At 35.1% G+C, this 24,373-nt stretch overlaps 1 protein-coding gene across 1 annotated transcript in view; it reads right to left on the reverse strand.

Annotated features, from left to right (window-relative positions):
• Nucleotides 1-9,759: 9,759 nt before the first annotated feature.
• The window catches only part of LOC123546367 (probable sodium/potassium/calcium exchanger CG1090), a 63,000-nt gene continuing 48,386 nt past the window's right edge, over nucleotides 9,760-24,373 (reverse strand). Inside the window, exons 8-10 of the mRNA XM_045332571.2 lie at nucleotides 22,365-22,586; nucleotides 19,505-19,732; nucleotides 9,760-14,916 (exon numbers count right to left, since the gene is read on the reverse strand). Coding sequence (XP_045188506.2) covers nucleotides 14,717-14,916; nucleotides 19,505-19,732; nucleotides 22,365-22,586 — 650 coding nt within the window. The 3' untranslated portion in view covers nucleotides 9,760-14,716. The remainder of the gene's footprint in view (nucleotides 14,917-19,504; nucleotides 19,733-22,364; nucleotides 22,587-24,373) is intronic.

Consider the following 24,373-nt stretch of genomic DNA (forward strand, 5'->3'; position numbering starts at 1 on the left):
TAAAAATCGTGTTTTAATGTTATAGATACACGAAAAAGACGTTATAAATACGTCTGCGGAATAATATCATGAGGGCGTAGCCCAAGTGAATAATTCTTGCGACGTATAACTGATTTTGAGCGTATTGATTTAAGAGTAGCGCTCTTTCTTGGTCGCAACAAAAACACTGACGTCATTTTATCCAGAGAGTTTTTACAGAAACAAGCATGGTATAATTTCCAGTAGCAGAAGACGACGCTATGTTTGGGGAATATATATATTTGTTTTATGCCTGAGCTCGAAAATTGTACTACTGCACAACTTATTAAAGGTAACCAAACTCACAGATTACATTCTCATGCATTCGCAACAGTTCTCAATTAGTTAATACTCCGAAATTCCCCAGAGCCAAGAACTTCACAAGCATACATATAAATTAAGAAATATATGAGTGTCTTTTCATATTGAATTCATTAAACGATAAAATGCGAGGATCTACCGAGCATTTTATAAGTTTTATTCAACGATTTTGATAAATTCAATGCGAAAAGTCACCAATGTTATATTCTTATTATCACTTGTAAGCGGCCTTTCCTACTGAAACATCAAAGTTTCGTCTTCCTTTAACTATATAAACCAAGTCAATTCAAACAACGTCTTGTATATACTAAAATGACGTCAACGTCAAAGCTTTATTACACTAACTGTATAATCAATTTTGTGTAATAGCTTTATTTCGCTCTCACGATGTCAAGAATAATCATCTCTGATTGGAGCAGCACAAAGAGACCAGGTATATCTAAATTCTGACTGGTTAGGTAACCATGGTGATGAGTTATCAGTTAACGTTTCTTGTTAGAACAATATTGTAATTGGTCTGAAAACTAAATGTTTCTTAATATGCATTGGCCCGTCAATGTGTTTTAAATGGCTATTCTATCATTTCCCAATGATATATTCAGACTACATTAATTGTTTACTAGTAGCTTGTTGAATTTAGGACAAATGTAGCGTTGGCTAGCTGTAAATTTAAGTCACACATTACGTCCTTTCAAGTAACAATGGAGCAGAACGGAACCGTTTCACAGAACATTGATACATATATATCTTCACACTAACTGTATGTCCTATGATGTGCAGTGATAGAGGGTTATACCATTAACCAGATAGAAGCTAGGGTCATTACATTGAAATTCATCTTTTTTTCCCAAAACTCAGCCAAACTGTCCCTCAGGCAAAGAATAGTATTTGAAAGCAACAGAACTGCAAGCAAAATCATGGCGGGTACAACATTATATAATCATAAGCTGTATGATAAGTTTTATTCTGCCTTTTCAAACATTTTAAAGACCTTTCCTGAAAATGTATATAGGTTTATGTAACATAATATGGACACACGAATCAAAGATTAAGGACACATATAAATTGTTCATATCAAACGAGATGCGATGCTGTCTGGCTGACACTGACGCAGCAGAAGTAAAATAATCTGTATTCTAACGTCCCGGAATCAAGGCCAGCAATGTGCAGGATTTGAGTCCCGGTCTGGCACATTCACATGTTTCAAATTGAGCACATGCATGACCATTTGGCTGATTAGCTATTTCCGAACAGTCAGTAAACATGTGCTTATAACACTCGAAAGAAGCGTTGGCATTCATCAAAAGCCCCACCCTAGCCCTGGGACTGGCCAAGTCCCAGGGCACCTCGGACAGACCTCAAGAACTTCCGGGAAAGAGAAGAGACAAACTCCATACATGAAACAAAGCAACTGCGAAGAGCCGTCGTGATAAGTTTGTTGATTTCTGTAATGAAATTGTCCATCTTTCAATTTGGACAGTACCATTAACTGTTAAAAGGGATGCTTACAAAAAAATACTGACTGAATGCTGAACAGTACAGATCTTGATCAGACTGCACGAATGTACCTGCTGATCATGATCTACATGTTAGTTGTAAAATGCATTTTTCAAACGAAGGTTTCTATCTTCAGTTTGCTTTTTTAAACAACGACGATGTCAAAGAAATTATACTGTTGCAAAATGCCTCTTAAATATTTTTGTAAAAGCATAAGTCATTAAAGTAGCATTAGTATTTTTAAAATACTTTAAACAAATCTTTTAAGTCAATGTATTGTCATCTTAAATTTTACCGCATTATCCACTCTAAGGTACACAGATTGCATAGAAGTGGAAAAGGACCCTTCATACCGTAACGATGCTACAGACCAAGTTTGATAAAGATGCATCCAGCGGTTCATGAGCGGTATTTCTTTATTTAACTCTAGTGCCCGATCTGTAACAAGAGATGTTGCTACTAAAGGACAAATGCTCCCCCACCACCTTTAGTGATTCTCTTTTACTTGGGGGGTTTACAGCACACCAACACAGCTATATAGGTTATATTGCACCAGACAGGACTAAATATATTGATTTCACATCGCACTTTCATGGAAATAAAAAAAAACGAATGTATGGTATCAAAGTTTTTATACCTGCTGAAATCACAGAGATACAGCAAAACCCCTAGCGCAAAAAACGTCTTGGTGGTACCAGTTTTGTTTTGGGTTTGCATGACGCCATTTTTCAACAGTATTTCAGTTATGTGACAGTGGGCAGTTAACCTAACCAATGTTCCTGGATTCTGTACCAGTACAAACCTGTTCTCCGCAAGTAACTGCCAAATTCCCTACATGGAACAGTGGTGGAGGACGAATGATTTCAGGCACAATGTCTACTATCAAATTGTCACAGAAAATATATGCCCTGTGGATCAAACTCACGACCCTGCGATCCGTAGATCAACGCCCTCCTTATTGAGCTAAGCAGGCAGGCTTTGGATGTACTAGTATATACTGGACTGATGGGCTCGATACTCCTTCACATGATATGCATCATTTGTGTAGCTTGGTAGGAATCATTTGAATTGTTATCAGTTATAGGCAAAAGTATATGCCTCCCTTATAGAGCATAAAACATTTTTATTTGTTGTAAATATTAACATGAGGGTCATGATGACTCTCCTGAGTAATATGAGCCACATGTTTCAAATGGCAATCTGACGCTAAAATATTATTAAGTAGGTCAGTAGGTCACATTCATAGTCACTAAAACTCAGTTTTAAGATTGGTGTGCAAAACTGTACATGTCTTCCAAATTTCAAGGCTGTATCTTAAAAAACAACTAAGTAGGTCAATAGGTCAAGGTCACAATCAAGTGACTACTAATCGCTTGGGGTCATCAGGTAATTATAATTAAACAGCGGGAAATATGTTCTGATATCGTTTGAAGTATTTACTCCTATATAACTCATATAAGAAGTGATCCCAAAGGCGGGGCCTCTTTTCACCCCAGGGGCAAAATTTGAACAATCTTGACATCCACTAGGCAATGCTACATACCAAATATCAAAGGCCTAGGCCTTGAACTTTCAGCAAAGAAGATTTTATTTTTTTCCCTATGTAAGTCTATGTTAAATTTGAGACCCCCGGGGTGGGGCCTCTTTTCATACAAGGGGCATAACTGAACAATTTTTGGTAGAGGACCATAAGGCAATGAAACAAACCAAATATCAAAAGCCTAGGCCTTAAAGTTTCAGGCAAGAAGATTTTTAAAGTTTTTTTCCTATATAAATCTATGTAAAACTCGAGACCCCCAGGGGGCAGGGCCTCTTTTCATCCCAGGGGCATAATTTGAACTTCTTAATAGAGGACCACAAGGCAATGCTTCATACAACTAGAGTTCTGCATGGTACTCAATACTTTGAACACTTTTAAAACGGGGCTACTCCTTCCTGTGAAGTTTGGTTTAATTCTGCCCAGTGGTTTTCAAGGAGATTGTTTTAGAAAATGTTGACAGACACATGACGGATGACACACGACTGACGACGAACATTGAGCGGTCACAAAAGCTCACCACGAGTCTATGGCTCAGGTGAGCTAAATTAAAAATGTGTTCTGTTTTTCTTGTCTAAGTAGTTTTATTTGTTACTTTTAGAGAAAAACACCCTGGCAGCTGAGACTGAAATCGTCTTGTCTCCCAGCAACAAGTCTACAATGTCCACCTGCCAATCTCTGACAAGGAAAACATGGCAAAGTTCCCTAAAAACTGTCCTGTTTTTGCAATTCTTTCACAAGTCAAACATGCCAACAAGGGAATCTTCTTTCACAATGTGACAGTAAAGAAAATAAAACAATACATCTATGTTTTAGACAGTATTTATTGAAAAACAACAAACTAGTGCAGACTGTGAAATGTGCATTCCCCATTTAGACATACTTTAAAACCTACACCAAAAATATTAAAGATAAAATCTATCATGTTTAAACAAATGTATATAAATATATATTAAATTTACATGAAACTTCTTAATAAATGTATTAATACTTTTTAAAAAAAAGAAGACAGGTATGGTAGATCAACAGCTGACACGCTTCAAAACAAAAAAAGAAACAGATTATCATTAGTTATCAACTATAAATTATTTCTATTCTATGTAATATAAAAGTAAAACATATAAAACAAACAGCAGAATTATATATCTTGACTGAAATATCGACTTATTTTAACAGATTTTAATTAGAACAAACATTTCCAAACATGGAAATTACGGATAGTTATTACCAGTGCATTAATGCAAGTGTGCAGGCTGATCATGGTTTGCACTGTTCCCTATTCAGTCAGTAAATTTTCAGTGAAATATCCTTCTGATAATAAATGGTACTGCCAAAATTAAAATGATAGACCATTCCATATTTATGACATTATGCTAACACAGACATTGCACTTGATGTCACATAAGAACTATGACATTATGTTATTGACATCACATTTACACACTTGTAATGTATGAAAAATATATAATGCTCACAACTTGTTGTAATGTCTTAACTACAACATTTTTATTCACATAAGCATCTCAGTTCTTTTAATGTGTACATAAAAAATTATGCTCCATCCAAAAACAGTGTTTAAACTATGACATTAGTTAGATTATTGATTGGAAAGACATTCAACGCATTTTATTACATGACATCAAAAATATTTTTTTCATACTTTTTTTTTACTTTAAGAGTCGTCTTTAAATATAATGTTCATATAGCACAAACTATGGACCAGTAATCTATTATAAAAGGTCATTTAAGAAATTGTGATGTTAGTTTCAACACTGCATGCTCTCATACACATCTCAGTTGGAAATTAACTTCAAAATCAAAAACTTTCAGAAGGAATCTACTTACCTTTTAATGCGATAATAAACTTGAAGGAAATAATGTTTGAGGTTAATAAATAGCTTAATAAAGTAGGTTTCAGTAATGAAAAGCCAGTGAATAATATCACAATCTATGGGAAGGAAAATGGGAGATAGACTGATATAGAAACCAAGGTGAAGAAATGCAGGAGATTCAATAATGTAACAACCAATGTCAAAGAATGCAGCAAACTTCATAATTTCAAATCAATATGAAGACTAAATTGTTTCACAATCAATGTGTGGGAATGATGGAAACTAAACCATGTCACAATCAATGTGTGGGAATGATGGAAACTACACTGTGTCACAATCAATGTGTGGGAATGATGGAAACTACACTGTGTCACAATCAATGTGTGGGAATGATGGAAACTACACCATGTCACAATCAATGTGAAGGCATATTGTAGATTAAATAGTCCTGCAACCAAGGGATTGAATGTCACAATCAATATGAATAATGGTTGGAGATTAAATCATGTCACAACAATGTAAGGGAATGTTGGAAATTAAACTAGAGCTATCACTAAAGGTGATTTATACCCCTAGATGCCACAACAATATAGGGAAAGTCAAATGTTATGATAATTACCTTTGACCTTTAACTGTGACCTTGACCTTGGACCAAGTGACCCGGGTTGTGCACTTTGTATGTTATTTGCATAAAGTTAATAATTCATTCTAGTTTAGAAGATATAGAGGACACAAATTTATGCTATTCAATCTTTGACCTCTAATCGTGACCTTGACCTAAGACTGAGTGACTCAAGTCATGCACTCTATATGTTGTCTTGAAAAGGTAAATAACTGATACTAGTTTTATGAAAATCTTGCCAGTGGTTTAGAAGATATGGAGTGGACACGCAAATGACTTATTTGACCTCTGACCTAAACCCTGGCCTTGGAACTTGTGACCTAGGTTGTGTGCTCTACATGTCAACTTGATGAGTAAAACAATTGATGCCGGATTTAAGACAATCTCCAAAGCACTAAGAGCAATATGGAGCAGGAACAAAGACAAGCTATTTGACCTTTGGCCTTCAAGTGTGACCTAGTGACTGGGGTTGTATGCTCTGAACATTGTCTTGATGAAAATTTCCCAAGCCATTAAGAAGATATTGAGTTAACATGAATTGAAGATGTACAGACAGACAGACATACCTGACTCCAATATAGCCCCTATACTCCTTGCATCTAGGGGCATAATAATGTCACAGACAAGGTGAATGATGATTGCATATTAAAACATGTCATGGTATATAGAATGTAGAAGTAATGCTGACAATAAGATATGTGTTAATATAAATTCAAAGGATGTGTCCTAAAATCAACTCTATCTTCTTAAACACAAGACATAAATCAAATTTTCTATCATGTATAGCACGTATTTGTTTGAACAAACTTTCAATGTAAAATGAATTAAAAGTGACTGCAGGGTTACTTTGTAAGTTCCAATGTTGGGTAAGCTAATAAGAATATCAGTCCTGGTCTTGTCAGAACTCACAGGCTCTATGCTGTTGTAAGAGCTATGAGGTACCATACTTCAAATTCTATTTGATAGCATATAATACAAGTAAAATACTAACAATTATATAAAACATATTTTACAGTTCACTGGGGTGTTCTATGAACACTGAGATGTTTTCATGGGAGGCAATCAAAGTTACCAATCTCTGTAAGGGAGGTAATCAATGTATAGCAATATCTCCTGAAGGGAGGTAAATACATTCTTAATAATACATGTATAATATTACATATATACCTTACATTTGACAATAATGCATAATGAGCCTTTAATGATTGACACATGCCAAGGACTAGAGGTGAATACTAAACAAAGAAAAGGTAAGGGTAGATTTCCCCTGAAGCACAGATCACAGCCAGCGAGCCATGTATAGCAATGTATGCCGGCGACAAAAAGGAACTGTGGTTGAAAGATATAGCAGACAGGTTGTTTCAAAAATCCAACAACAAGTACATTTTAATTATATAGGCAAAATACAAAACTGGGTAAAAGGGAATTAAAGCACTGGAGGTTTTGGGGAAACTGGAAAAAAGCAAGGATGAATATTTAACAGGGAAAGCCACGCTACAAAAAAAAAAAAAACCACAGTCTCTCTCTACATCACAAATTGATACTTATTTTGGGTATTGCAGTACTGTTGACAAAGACTAGAGATACCTTTGATATTGCAGCATATTTTTACAATGATTGATGGCACTTCTAAATACTACATACAGAATCTTATATTAACAATCACACCTGATTGGTTGAGCATTATCTGGAAGGAAATAAACCCCCAGGGTTCAACGTCTTTGTTTATTAAAGTGAAGTCAGTACATAAATAAATTCAAAAGACTCTTGATGCAGTATACAGAGAGAGGACCTACTGGTGGACATCCGCTTTATCTAGCATATAGTTTTAACAAAGGTTTGCATTACTGCATAGCTTTAAATTCAAACAATTTTACACAAAATCACAGCCTTCTGAAAGAACATTTAACAATGACAGCTACACAACATACACATCATACACAGCATACACAGCATACACAACATACACAGCATACACAGCATACACATCATACACAGCATACACAACATACACATCATACACATCATACACAACATACACAGCATACACAACATACACAACATACACATCATACACATCATACACAGCATACACAACATACACATCATACACAGCATACACAACATACACAACATACACATCATACACAGCATACACAACATACACATCATACACAGCATACACATCATACACAGCATACACAACATACACAGCATACACAACATACACATCATACATATCATACACAACATACACATCATACACAGCATACACAACATACACAGCATACACAACATACACAGCATACACAACATACACAGCATACACAACATACACAGCATACACAGAATACACAACATACACAGCAAACTGATGCTAAAATATTAGAAAGCAGGTCAGTAGGTCACATTCATGGTTAATGAAAGACAGTTTTAAAATTGGTGTGCAAAACTGCACATGTCCTCCAAATTTTAAGGCTGTATCTTAAAAAACAAGAAAGTAGGTCAAGGTCACAGTCAAGTGATCCCTAATCGCTTGGGTCATCAGGTAATTATAATTAAACAGTCAAAGAAATATGACCTGATAATTTTTGAAGTATTTTTTCTTATGTAAGGCCAGAGTTTTTTAATAACTTGGGTTACGGGAGATTTTCCAAAAATGAGCATTAGGAGGAGGGAATAAAAATAAAAATAAAGTAGGAAAATGTTAGCATCGGGGGGAAAAAAAAACGAAAAAAAAAACACAATTTTAATTTGTAAAAAGTGCCACAGGTTTAAAAAAAATTGTTGTTTCAGGCAAATGTAGATTAACAACACAGTCTAGATAAATCAGACAAGTTATTTTCCCAATTTGAAGCATTTTATTCCCACTTTCTTTATTAAAGCCTCCATGTCGTATGTTATAATATTATGTTGTAGAAACTATTAAATACTTGCAATTTTTTGCATGTTGCTTGCCTGCTTTAAACATATATATAGCTTGCTAATAAATAGAGACTAAACACGCCTGGCATTGTATTCTGTTTCTGGTGTTGGTGTGATAATATATAGTGTAGTGTAGTATTGTTGTCACATCCTATGCATATTGTGTTTCTGACCTTTTAACCCTTAGCACGCTTAGTTTCTAAAATGGACAGGTCCATCATTCAATTTGGGCAATACCATTTATCATTCGAAGGTGCAATGTAATGACTGTTAAAAGTCTCCAAATGCATATAGTCATCTTGGGGTAGATTATTAATAGATATCGGTTATCTGGCAAATTGCAAAACCATTTTCGGGTTGTTAGGGTGGCAGAGTAGTCTAAGGCGTTCTTACTCATGTCGCCCTACAGTACAGATTCGAATCCTTATCTAGACCTTAAAATAATCTTTTTAATAATACTATGTAAAATACCGACAATATAAAATAATCAAAGTAATAGGAGTTTTACTTCCCCACAATGGACATACATTTTTTTGTCCTTAAAACCAAAAGAACAGAGTTTTTATTGCGATCTCGAAGAGCAGGCCCAAAGGGAATCGAGAATAGAACATTCAGGTAATGCAAGGATCTCTTTAAAACTTATTAAAATTGTTAAATTCAAGCCAAATCAGGCTTCTAAGCCGGATATGGCTGTCCGCAACAGGACGTGGGTTCGATATCTATTGTCAATGCACATTTTTCTCACCTCGTTATATTTTAAAAAGTATGTAATAGTGTGCTCTGAAAACATGTGTCACTTGCTGTCAAAACTATTAATCCAAATAAAACTTGAGTACCAGGTCATACAGTATTTGAAGTCATAGTATAAAACTAAATTTCAAACTATACAGGGGAGAAAGTGCATTTGTCGATCTAACAGCCTGGTAGCTCAGTGGATGCAGGGTTCGAGTACGGCTCCATGAGTCATACGGCTGCAAAATTTTCTCTCAGATGGGTCTATTTTCATGCAATATCTATTTAAAGGATATGCCTAAAATGATTAAGTCTAACCCCAACTCTTTTAAGACCTGGACCGGCGTGTCCAAATCACATCGAAACCGTTCCTTTCCTGCTTCAATAAAGCTGACTAGACAATCATCCCCGCATGCTTCTTCTAGGAGAGAATGCAATGCCTCCCCGATTGTTATGCTTGTCTTCAGTGGAATAATTTTTTTCAAATCACACTTAAAACTTTTTACCGATACTCTGAAGAAAGCCTCGAGTGTCGCCATTTCGTTGTTGTTGTCTGACGTAACCTAAACGGGTTTCCTTTACAAAAACTAAAGCTCATGTATCGGGACTATACAATCGACAAAACTTACACCAGTCCACTTTCTGCACCGTTAAAATTACACGCTGTGATATTTTTGTAGGTTAATAGACACTGTTTTATTTTCCACCACGGAAAGTAGATGCAAGCGTCGGGGAAAATAAAAATAAAATCGCAATTTTGAATTTTATTTTCATTTGGATTTTGGAGAATTAGGACCGGCGCTCCCGTAACCAAAGTTATTAAAAAACTCTGGCCTAACTCATAATTATAACAAGTGACCCCCAGGGCGGGGCCTCTTTTCACCCCAGGGGCATAATTTGAAAAAAAAACAACTTATTAGAGATTCACCAGGCAATGTTACACACCAAATATCAAATGCCTATATAGGCCTTGAACTTTCAGACAAGAAGATCTTTAATTTTTTTCCTATATAAGTCTATGTTAGACTTGGTACCCCCAGGACAGGGCCTCTTTTTACCCTAGTGACATAATTTGAACAATTTTGGTAGAGAAACACTAGGAAAGGCAACATACTTAATATCAAAAGCCTAGGCCTTGCAGTTTCAGGCAAGAAGACTTTTAAAGTTGTTTTTTTCCTAAACAAGTCTATGTAAAACATGAGAGCCCCCAGGGCAGGGCCTCTTTTCACTCCAGGGGCATAATTTGAACAATTTTGGTAGAGGACCACAAGGCAATGCTACATACAAAATATCAAAGGCCTAGGTCATGTGGTTTTAGACAAAAAGATTTTTAAAGTTTTTTACTATATAAGTCTATGTAAAACTTGTGACACCCGGGGCGGGGCTTCTTTTCACCCCAGGGGCATTAATTGAAAATTTTGGTAGAGGACCACAAGGCAATGCTACATACAAAATATCAAAGGCCTAGGTCATGTGGTTTTAAACAAAAAGATTTTTAAAGTTTTTTACTATATAAGTCTAAAACTTGTGACCCCCGGGGCGGGGCCTCTTTTCACCCCAGGGGCTAAATTTGAACAATCTTGATAGAGGACCATAAGATGATGTCACATGCTAAATATCAAGACTCTACGACTTGTGGTTTTGGACAAGAAGATTTTGAAGTTTTTCCTTTCGGTTGCCATGGCAACCAGAGTTCTGCATGGAATTAAATTCTTTGAACAATTTTGAAAGGGGACCACCCAAGGATCATCCCTGTGAAGTTTGGTGTAAGTCTGCCCAGTGGTTTTCAAGAAGATTTTTTTAGAAAATGTTGACGGACGCACAACTGATGACGCACGACCGACGACGGACATTGAGCAGTCACAAAAGCTCACCATGAGCCTTTGACTCAGGTGAGCTAAATATGTAAAATTAAGTGCAAAATGGGCGAGAAATCAAAAGCTATACTGGAGTGCTCTATTATATTGCACTTCATCTCAAGACTACCGGTAACTTTAGTTGTAGAAAATCCTCATTGGACTAAATATAGGAACTAACTAAGTTTGTAGAGCTACATTCATAATTAAAAGACATGTACAACAGTCATTTGTTAAAAAAGCTTAGTACAAATAAATTCTGTGTTTTACTAAACAATCATGTATCAGACATGTATTAAACCTAACACACAGTACTGTATATAAACAAAAACATGTTAATTTTGAATTTACACACTATGAAGTTTAGTGTTCGTATTTTCAAATAAGAATTCGGGTTTAATATATCTTTAAATACACAAAGCAAAAAATACAAAAAATTTCTGCAGGGTCGGGATATTATAGTAAAATTCTAACTAAAACTATTACATAAACTGAGTTTACACAACTCTGCTGATTGTATCAGCTCATGAACACTTCTATTGACACTAACATTTGCACTATCACATGTAAAAGAATGTACCTAGAGAGATTCCTAAATATATAAAGATATTCAGCAGTAATTATAATGAGAATAAATAAATATATTACATAAAACACATATATTATTGCCATTCAATTAATACAAATCTCCAGTTTGAAGTTCACTCTATCACAAAACGAGATATGGTAACTAGAAAACATTAACAATTATATATAATATAGTCAAACCTTGTTAGTTCAAACTTGGATAATTGGAACACCACCCTTCTGTCGAACTCATTAACGGGTCATGCCAAGTCCCTACTATATAATGCATATTGTTCAATGGCTCAACCTACCAAAAACTCACCTAAATTTTGCTGTTCATATCTGGTTTGAGTGAACAAAGTTTGACTGTATCTGTAAGTCGCAAGACACTTTCAGAACAAATTTCATATCACAATAAAAATGACGAATTTTGTAAAAATATCTGAAAACTTTCATTTTCAAAAAATGAACCAGTTATACAGTCATTACATGACGGTCTAATTTCTAAGAAACATTAAACTAAAGAAGGTTAAACCTGAACAGAGCAGTATTCTAACTGTTGGCAAGGAAAAAACACATCAATGCTTCATCATTCAAGGACCGCTAACACTTAACAAAATATTTTTTTACATAGCCGTCTTATAGCCAAACAAATACGGGATCTTTATGTTGGAGTGTAATTCCAAAATTTATTACATGTTTTTCAGTTAATTATCCAAACATTAGAGTAAAATATATCTGGTATTTTCACAGCAAAAAATATCAAATATATTTTCCACTGGTAAGAAACTATAAATGGGTAAATTTTGTCAAAACATGAAACTAATAGAAAATTTGTTTACAATGAAAGATCAAAATATCTTTCACATTGTGAACACCACATTTTATACGTTCACAAATAATGCGGCCACAAATGGAAAGATACAATTTAGAGTCCATAATTAAAAGACATAGACAAGCTGACTTTAATGAAAAACAAACACAACTTTCATTAACTTCAAGTCTTTTCAACAGTTTTAACCAAAATTAATCCTTTATATTCGCATAATGTCACATGCAACATAAAGATCTAACAAAAGTGCCAGAATGTCACAATATACGCACGTCACAGCAAATTTCTTTACACTAGCACCTGTATTTGCAAATGGAATTTTAATTTTGTGGCTGTTTAGTAATTATTGTAATTCTTTTGTTTTTCTAAGTCCACAAAAAAACTCCTTACCAGGTAGAGGTACCTTAAAATACACCTAAAATTTGAAAGTAACATCTATGTTGCACCACAGAAAAGTGGTCTTGGTTTTTATTATAAAAAAGTTACAATACAAGTTATTTATAGTAACAACAAAGAGAAGTTAATCTTTAAAAAAAAAAATTGTAAGTCCACACAAAAATCCTTCCCAGGTAGAGATAGGTCAAAATGCACCTCAAAATTGGATGTAACATGCATATTGTACTACAGAAGAGTGGTCTCTATTTTTCCCTATGACTAATAATGAAAAAGTTACAATATAAGCTATTTATAGTAATAACAAAGGGAAGTAATTCTAATGGGACCTGCGCATGACACTCCGTCTCATGATGGTGTACAATTGTGCCAAGTTACATCAAAATCCCTACATGACTGAAGAAGAAATGCTCCGGACAAAGTCATTCTTGTATCTGACCTTTGGCCTCTAAGTGTGACCTTGACCTTAGACCTAGGGACCTGGTTCTTGCGCATGACACTCAGTCTCATGGTGGTAAACATTTGTGCAAAGGTATATCAAAATCCCTCCACGCATGAAGAAGAAATGCTCCGGACAAAGTTTTCATTCTTGTATCCTTCGACCTCTAAGTGTGACCTTGACCTTAGACCTAAGGACCTGGTTCTTGCGCATGACACTCTGTCTCATGATGGTGAACAATTGTGCCAAGTTACATTAAAATCCCTCCATGCATGAAGAAGGTATGTTCCAGACAAAGTCATTCTTTAATTTGACCTTTGACCTCCAAGTGTGACTTTGACCTTAAACCTATGGACCTGGTTCTTGCGCAGGACACTCCGTCTCATGATGTTCAACAAATGTGCCAAGTTTCATCAAAATCCCTCCATGCAAGAAGAAGATATGCTCCGGACAAAGTCTATAAGCATATAAAAATGATTATGTTCAAAGAGTAAAGCGAGTGAATGGAATTATATATTTTACTTCACACTTTAATACCAAAGGATGTATATTTCTATTTTACTGGGAAAAACTATGCCATTATATTTCGAACAACAGAAAAGCATTATTTTATACCATTCATAATTTTATGTAAAGTAGTCTGTATAACTTAACTATGTCAAAATTACGTACCTGAACAATTAAATATTATACAACCTTTTTTATTCACAAACAACATTATTATATATATATTAAATTTCTTTACTGTATAAAACTCTATAAAATCTATTCTAAACCTTTTTTAGCATAAAATTGTATGGCTGCTGAATCATAACATGATTAAATTTGTATGTATTGGTAAGATCTTTTTAGGTCTATGCACAGTGTTGCCATTTTAAACTGGTGCCAGTGGAATATAGCACAGTTCTAATCTGGTACCCGGTCCAATAATGAGCATCCACTGAGGACTGAAACCGGGACATCTTTCTTTAACTGTCATAATTCAATGCTGGCTGTTTTGTCTACACCTCAATGTATTAAGCAGATGTTTGGAATATTTCAGGACAATGTTTTTTTGTTATTCTTTTATTTTAGGGAATATTCAGAGAGATGAGCACTGTCACTGGAATAAACTGTTTGATATTGGATTGTTACTGACTCAATATTTAATAATTTGAATCACATTCTTTTGGATGAACATATCCAAATACATTGAGCTCATACAAGGAGGTAAGTATTGTAAACAAAATATAGACAAGCATCAGCATGAGACCATATTTCTTCGTTAGTCGCCAGCCGTTGATATGTGTGGATACAAGCAGGAAAACAACTGTTCCGAGGAGTGTCAAGGTCGCATACAGCAAACCTGGAAATAAAAAAGTATTGACATTTACTGATCTTAGAAAACTCATGCCTAGGGATGCCGAATTATATTATTATTATTACTATATCAGATTTATTATTAACCCTTACCCTGCTGTATTTCTATAATGGACTGGTCCATCTTTCAATTTGGACCGTACCATTTATTATTCAAAGGGGTTTACACTGAAAATTTACTGACTGAATAGCGAACAGTGCAGACCATGATCAGACTGCACGGATGTGCAGGCTGATCTTGGTCTGCACTGGTCGCAAAGGCAGAATCATCTGCCGCCAGCAGGCTAAGGGTTAAAGTGCCCTTTTCATGATCAACACGTTCAAAGACGATTTACATATAGCAAATGCAGCCACACAGGGTGCGAAATTCATCCTCTACTAGTACAGACATAGAGCAATCCGACCAGAGGGACAGAGTGAGATAAAGCCCCCAGAATAGATAGAGAGAAATCCATTTTAGATACAGGCTTGTCCGGCTAACTTAGCCAAGCTCTTTGCGAACAGACAGTCTGGTTCTTTAATGTGCCCGGTGTATAGCACCAATACATGCGAAGCCGTCTTTCCTGGGAAAAACCAGTACAGGCCTCTTAGGATGATCTTCAGTAATAGATTTCAGAGCAAAGTGTCATGGATTTCCAGATTTATTCTGCAATATCTGCCATCACTGAAAATGGAAGTAGGTTGGCATTTCACAAAATCAATATGTCTGTCCAAAAGTTAACTTATTTTTTAATCTTGCTGAATCTTACACTGTCCAAAAACTTGCTACATGTTTCGATCTACTTCAAAATAACCTTCAAAAACAAGTTTAATTAAGTCTCAGATATCAGTCTGCTCTGGAAAAGTGAAATCCCAAACAGAACGTCAGGTGCACACATTCACATGCTGAATAATAATCATATAAGATTTAATGACTCTAATTCAAATACTTTTTAGAGATACATGTGACATAAACTTTCAGGCCCTTTAAGCATATTTTTACTAAGTCAAGGGCTATAGCTCTGGTCTGGCAGTGTGAAATCCAAAACAAAAGCCAAGGTGCACAACTTCACATGCTGATCAACAATTCTATGATGTATGATGACTCTAGGCCAAACATCTTTAGAGATAATGCACAACACAAAATTAGAACTACGAGTATGGACAAGGGCAAATATAAGTGCACCACCATCCCATGATTTATGTTTGCTCTGTAATCTGTTACATTTTGAAATTGAACAAAAATGCTTGTCATTATGTTTTTAACCCTTACCACGCCGGACACAACTGATTCTGCCTATGCGACTAAATGTAGATCATGATCAGCCTGCACGTCCATGCAGTCTGTTCATGATCTGCACTGTTCACCATTCAGTCAGTATCTTTTTGGTAAGCACCCCTTTTAACAGTTAATGGTACTGTTCAAATTGAAAGATGGACAAGTTCATTACAGAAATTGAGCAGTCAGGGTTAAGATAGATCCTGTTACTACAGGTAATGTACAGAATTACAGTAAGTCTGAAACAAATAGGAATATGATGATTTAATCTAAATCCTAACACTGTTTATGATTTTTATGGGGATTCATGTCCACCCCTGTTAAAAAATACATTCTAAACCAAAATATATTAAAAGCTTAAACAATGAATGCAATTTTCCTGTAATAGCAAGATTTCTTTTGTAGGAATCAAAAAGCTCTACACAAATCCAATACAATTAATACATCAGAAATCTGTGATACTTTGCTCAGAAATCATCTCTTCCTGTCACTGACTTCCAGAGGAAAGATACTTGAAGTTCTAATTTGTACATATAGGCACTACTTTCTTTACAAACTGTAACTAAATTAAATGTTGATAATGATAATAGTAAAGAGCTATGCTCCTACGATAATCATTCATGTTTTACTGCAACCACTCAAAAATGTATTACTTTTATAGAAAACTTCAAATTGAAGATGCAATAACATGCCATGTCCACTTTATGCTGACATGTACACAAAATATCTGAATTGAATAAAAACTGTTGGAAGGGTTGAGAAAACATAAAAGTGTAATGGATGGACAGACAGATGGACAAATGGATGTAAATAACAGAGGGACAGGACAGAATGTTTTTTTTTTGTCTCTGTATAATAGAAATATTGTCCTACCCATGATTTTCTAAGTCCAAAACAGGTCATAATTCTTGCAAAAAGCAATGCAGAGTTACGGTACTTGCTGTGTGGAGTCGGCATTTAATGAAGAATAACAGTTACTGCTCCAAGTTTTAAAGCAATAGCTTTGACCGTTAAGGAGAAAAGTTGGTCTAAACGCAAAACTTAGCCAAGAAATATGGTATTTTTTAAGTCCAAAAGGGGCCATAATTCTTGTAAAAAGCAGGATGGAGTTATCTGTCTAGCTGTACAGAGTCAGCTATTGATGGTGAACATGTGTTGCAAGCTTTAAAGCAATAGCTTTGATAGTTTAGGAGAAAAGATGACATAAACACAAAACTTAACGAAGAAATCTGATTTTCTAAGTCCAAAAGAGGCCATAATTCTTGCAAAAAGCAATGTAGAGTTACGGTACTTGCTGTGCAGAGTTCGCTTTTTATAAATGGCATATAACTGCTCCAAGTTTTAAAGCAATAGCTTTGACCTTTAAGGAGAAAAGTTGACCTAAACGCAAAACTTAACCAAGAAACCTGATATTTTCTAAGTCCAAAAGGGGCCATAATTCTTGCAAAAAGCAGGATGCAGTTGTTTCTTGCTGTACAGAGTCAGCTATTGATGGAAGCAGGATGCAATTCTGTTTTTTGCTGTACAGAGTCAGCTATTGATGGTGAACAAGTGTTGCAAGTTTTAAAGCAATAGCTTTAATAGTTTAGGAGAAAAGCTGACCTAAACATAAAACTTAACAAGGCAACGCCAACGCCAATCAAGTGATGACAAAAACTCATCTTTTTTTTTCTTCAAAAAATCAGATGAGCTGACAAGAGGGCCATGATGGCCCTATATCGCTCACCTGTTATCATTGCACTTGAGGACAAGAAGGTCCTCAGTAAAATATCAAAGTCCAAAGGACACGAACAACAAAGAGAAGAAATTTAACCAAAAAGAAAAAAAAATTCTTATAAGGTATAGATATGTCAAAATACACCTAAAAATTGGAGGTACCATCCATGTTGTACCACAGAAAAGTGGTCTCGGTTTTTCCCTATGGCCAATAATAAAAAAGTTACTAAAAATAAGCTATTTATAGTAATGTAAAAGGGAAGTAATTAAAAAAATAAATATTGTAAGTGAACAAAAGAAGGATCAGCCAAATAAATCTGTTGACATAAATGAAATTTCAGATCAGTATCTTCATTAGTTATGGAGATATACCCATTTTAATTTGAAATAAAGGGAGGTAATTTGACATAAAACCAGTCCATAGTTATCTACCCTGATTGTCTCTGTCCAACTAATAACAATAATGAAATTTCAAATAAGTCCTATAAGTACTTACTGATATAAATCCATTTTGATTACAATCAGGGGAGGTAATCAGATATAAAATAACTCTGGAACCTACGACTGGATCTGATTTGTCATGGAATCCAAGATTTATTGTTGTTGAAGATATTTTGGAAGTTTGTATCAAATAAAACCATAAACGAAGTCTCTATATGGCTGCAAAAGCCAAAATAGCCAATTTTGGACCTTTAAGGGGCCATAACTCTGGAACCCATGATGGAATATGGCCAGTTGAAGAAAGCAAGCAAGATCTCGTGGTGATACAAGTTGTGTGCAAGTTTGGTTAAAATCAAATCATAAATGAAGCTGCTATTGTGCAGACAAGGTCAAAATAGCTAATTTTGGCCCTTTCAGGGGCCATAACTCTGGAACCCATTGTGGGATCTGGCCGGATCAAGAAAGGAACTAAGATCTTATGGTGACACAAGTTTTGTGCAAGTTTGATTAAATTCAAATCATAAATGAAGCTGCTATTGTGCAGACAAGGTCAAAATAGCTAATTTTGGCCCTTTCAGGGGCCATCACTCTGAAATCCATAAAGGAATCTCGCCAGTTCAAGAAAGGAACCAAGATTTTATGGTGATACAAGTTGTGTGCAAGTTTGGTTAAATTCAAATCATAAATGAAGCTGCTATTGTGCAGACAAGGTCAAAATAGCTAATTCTGGCCCTTTAAGGGGCCATAACTCTGGAACCCATAATGGAATCCGGCCAGTTCAAGAAAGGAACCAAGATCTCGTGGTGATACAAGTTGTGTGCCAGTTTGGTAAAAATCAAATCATAAATAAAGCTGCTATTGTGCAGACATGGTCAAAATAGCTAATTTTGGCCCTTTCAGGGGCCATAACTCTGGAACCCATAATGGGATCTGGCCAGTTCAAGAAAGGAACCGTGACCTTATGGTGATACAAGTTGTGTGCAAGTTTGGTTAAAATAAAATCATAAATGAAACCACTATCGTGCAGACAAGGAATTGTTGACGCTCGCACGGACGGACTGACGACGGACGAAGGGTGATCACAAAAGCTCACCTTGTCACTATGTGACAGGTGAGCTAAAAATGAAAATGATTCAAATTAAAATTCATCCTACAGTACCTTCACTGTATACTTGGACAGCACTCCCTTTGATTAAACTCTGTATAAACCAAGGGACGCCAAGACATATGAGAATATCAAACACGTTACTGCCAACCGCATTGCTGACAGCCATATCACCAAGCCCTTCTCGTACCACTATCACACTTGATATGACATCTGGAAGGCTGACGCCAAAAGCTATAAAAGTTAGCCCCATGATTGTGTCTGCAATACCAGCTGTATATCCTGCAGGGGAAAAAATGTTAAAATATACTCTAAAATTCATTGCAAAAATTGCAAAATACAGATATTTATTGCAATCAGCTGATGACTTGATATCAATTTCAAGGCAGTAAGTGAAGAGTTCAGGAATTCTCTCAGGTATTATCTAATAAAACATTTCCTAGTGTACTTCAACTCTACCTTTTCTTACTAAAAACAAAGGGAAGTAATAATTACCTAAAGTTTGTTTTAAGTTTTAAAGGGAGGTAATAAATATAAAAAGATCATAAATACTCAGGCAAAACCTCTACCTAATATTCATAAAGTCAATATTTATGAAACTGTATCCTATATTATTCCAAAATCAATAATACAATTGTTTAAACTGTAGACTTGAGAAAATATATATTTTAGTATTTAAGACGAACTATATGAATCAAAATTAGCCCTGACCATCAAAGCAATATAGCCTATGATAATGCCACAGCTTCAGTGTCTATACACTGAGGGCTGCCATTCTGGGCTTATAAGAAAGCTGGGTTAGGAAACAGGCTGGCAATAAATGCCCTGTCTGTGCTGACATATCCAGAACATACTTATTCCTGTTGTAAAATAATAATCATATCAAAAACTATTATAGTCATATCAATCAGCTTCAAAATGGCACTCTACTCTAAATGCTACCAACATAACTTATGCGTACAGTGGAGTAGAACTATTTAAATTAATCTGAAAAAGCTGCAAGAGCACTGGAGAAACTAATAAACACATAACATGTAGCAAAGTCTCATTTATACTTTATTTTTGATTCACCTAATTTATAATGTTTTTTTTTTTTTATTTAGCAATATTTAGATAAACACTATTCATTACTTCAAAGATCTCGAGGATGGTAGCAGAATATCTTCAATAATGAAAATTTTATGGCCAAAAATGTATTGTAAAAAACAAGAAAATGATGTATAAAATCAATGGTATTTTCCTGTATCTCAAGAGAAATCAAGGAAACAACATGGATCAAACAATATTGTGAGCTGATGAAATCAGAGATTATCAAAATTTTAGCAAACTAAAAAAAATAACATTATTCTGATGCCTAACAAGCAGGTATTAGTCTTTTTTAAAGTTTTTAATCATTTCTCTTATACATTCTGACCAATCTTTCTTGGCTTTGATTATTCAGTGTTTTGAGAAGAAAAGGGACATAATTACACAACTTTTGAGTAGCCTCAGGAGTTATCTCCTCTGAACAAAACACAGGGTCTGAACACAGACTAGTTAGTTATCTTCCTATCATGTATACTTTGAAATATAGGAATATCAGTCTGAAAAGGCATCCCAAAAACCCACAACTTGACACCTGCAATATATTAAAAACTTTTTTCTGATGAATTTTTTTAGACAAAGTTGTCATTGTAAGCAAGGATTCAAGTGTTTACTGAAATCTGATAAAAACAAACAAACCCGCAATTATATATTTTTAAGCTAATTTAAAGTATCTTGCTAATTATTCCTGATCAGGAATAATCTTGTGTCACTAGCCAAATTGCGAGATCAGCAAATTTCAACAGCATGAACTTATTACTTAGTTAAACCATTTGAATACACTTGAGAAAAGTGCATGTAAAGATATTTTTGACAAGAGTATGGTAAACATTCATTATTTTGTTCATAATAAGATGTTTAAAGTTGTTTTCCTATTTTTAGCTCTAACAGCTCTATTTGTTCAAACAAGGATGCTTCTGAACCAAGACTGATGAACAACCATCAGGTCAGGTTTGAGAGAAGACGTCATTAAAAGGACCTTTACTTTTAGGTCTGGCTGCCCCTAAGTGCCTTTCAAGAATATTAAAAACTATGCACAGAAACGTTTGCCTATGTTGTGAACATCCATTAAGTTATCAATGAGAACAACTTCCTGAAAAATTTAGACAGACCACGCTTGGTGGACAAAGCACCATCACAAAAGTTCACCTATGAACCTAAGTTAAAAATCAAACACAATTAAGACCCTGTATTTATCACTGGCTGTTTTTTCTTTGTATATCATATAAATGCTTTGAAAAATCATATTGTTTATTCTAATATGATTACAATGCTTTAATCATCACAACGATGTTATGTTGACATCACGTCAACGTGATATTTAGTGCCATGTACGCATGAAGAAATAGCGCTTTCAAGTTTCGTAAAATGTTTTACTTAATAACATGTTTTAAACGAATTGTCACATTGTACAAATGTGCTGATTAATTTACACACGTAATGAGTTAGTTATTCGCTTTGCTGAATAATTCACAATAATTTTCGCCCGAACTGAACTCTGCCGCAAGACGTATTACCGTTTCCGGCCCTGGCGTGTATAAACAAAGACCTACTATTGGCGACATGCTTGCGCGAAGAAACAGTTCCATTATATTTGATATGAATTTTACAATAAAGAACATATTAGAATCGAAATAATTTATAGCACTCGAGCGGTTATATGTTGTCCGAAATAATTTCATGAGGGCTGTGCCCTCATGAAATTATTACGCCCGACATATAACGGCCCATCATGTATAAATAGTGATAAAGCACTGTTTTGCTGTAAATTATTTCTTAAATCAAATACATGCAGAAGTAGCTATAACTAGCTTTCAAAAGACTGGTTTACCTATTATAGTTATCATCCACACCATTACATAGGAAAGAAATGATAACCAGACTAGACTCATGATGAAGGTCATGATGAAACAGCTCCGCCATCTGGTAAGCCTACAATCAGGTATAGTGACGTAGAACAGAAGTTTGAGTGGCAGAGAAACACCCCAGATCACCTTTTTCCACCAACAGTTTGGCATACTCAAAACATGCTCACGAGTCTCATGTGTTGACTCTGATAATAAACAAAATCATATTAAAATTTTAACTCAGATGTCTAAAACTCAAGCAGCAAATTCAGTGATTTTTTTCCTTATACGATATGATCCGGTAAAAGAAACCATTCCCAATGAAAAATAGGGACCAGATTTTCCCAATTTCTGACTAAAAATTCCCAAAATTAGAGGAAAAACAATATATGAGCCGCGCCATGAGAAAACCAACATAGTGCATTTGCGACCAGCATGGATCCAGACCAGCCTGCGCATCCATGCAGTCTGGTCAGGATCCATGCTGTTTGCTTTCAAAGCCTATTGCAATTAGAGAAACTGTTAGCGAACAGCATGGATCCTGACCAGACTGCACGGATGTGCAGGTTGGTCTGGATCCATGCTGGTCGCAAATGCACTATGTTAGTTTTCTTATGGCACTGCTCATATTATCAATAAACATTATTTGCTGTTTTCTGTTAAATATAATCTATATAGAATATCAAAATAGGATTAGAAATGAAGTATTTACAAAAGAACTTTTGAAATGAATTCCCAATTTTGGAAAATTACCTATTTTTTTCCGATTCGCCAATTCGGTATTTTATGATAATTCCATAAGATTTTGTCATTTTTTTGTGATTCCTGCTGATTTATATAGAAGACTGACAAAATGCTGTAAGATCTGTACTTTCTGTTTAGTACAATCTTTACTTTATAAGTTCGTATACATTTCATGTATTAATGAAGTACTGCCATCTCCGGATCACAATATCTCTAAGCATTTTTCTTACTGCTTTGAAAACAGGGTTTGAGAAATCCCATGACATTGTCCTAAGCCTGGGTGCTATCAGAAAATTCTGTCCGGCTACTATATTTTTTCAGAGCATGCCCATTCGGCTATCTTGAAACTCCATATCAAATAGCCTGGAAATCAATACTCTAGTCTGGAGGCAACATGGCACATAATTTTGACAGTTATGTACAATCCCCTTGTTAATTGAGTGATACACCCTGGAGGCATTATTAAATCATCATACCACCTATTGTCACAATCGGCAAACAATTAACTGTTTAATCAAACGTACCTGGAGGCAAATGTTTACAAAAATGGGCATGCAAGATTTTAGAATGATCAAATAGCTGATCTGTAGTGTTCAAAACAATTGCAAACTAGTCTTAAAATTACGTCATTTTACCGCCACCTGCCAAAGAGTACTTTCGTTTTTGCTGACAATCAATATTTATTTAGCTTTGACAGGATATACATTGGATCAGAGACATTTGATTATGAGGCAGTTTAGTGCTTACACCAAGTTTATCATTTTTTATTTAAATACTTGCACAGCATGCAAAAATTGACCATAATTTAGCAAAAATCAGCAAGTTCATGTCATAAACTGTAGGGTGTTTCGGACTAAAAAATAAATTCCGATAATTTAGTGAATACACAGTGCCAAGAAAGTGAGAGACCTTATTAACCAGGGCTTAAGCTAGGCTTAGATTTTAGGGAGAAGACACTTCTCCCTCACTTCTCCCTCAGCTAAGATTAAGGAAAAGTGGAGAGATTTGGGTGCCACGACTTCAGACAAAAAAAGGAACTAAATATACTTTTAACTATCTTTATATAATTTCCAATCTTTGTTTAGGTCAATTCATCTAAAGTATTAAAATAACAACAGAATTAGAAAAAGAAATTAAGTTTCAAGTCCTTACTGCATTAAAAGTTAAATCACGAAAAACCCATGAAAGCAATTTCACAGGCCTTCTAATAATATTACATGTGTATTGCACTTGCACAAGATCACAGTTA

The sequence above is a fragment of the Mercenaria mercenaria genome, chromosome 9 (assembly GCF_021730395.1).
Source record: "Mercenaria mercenaria strain notata chromosome 9, MADL_Memer_1, whole genome shotgun sequence".
NCBI lineage: Eukaryota > Metazoa > Mollusca > Bivalvia > Venerida > Veneridae > Mercenaria > Mercenaria mercenaria.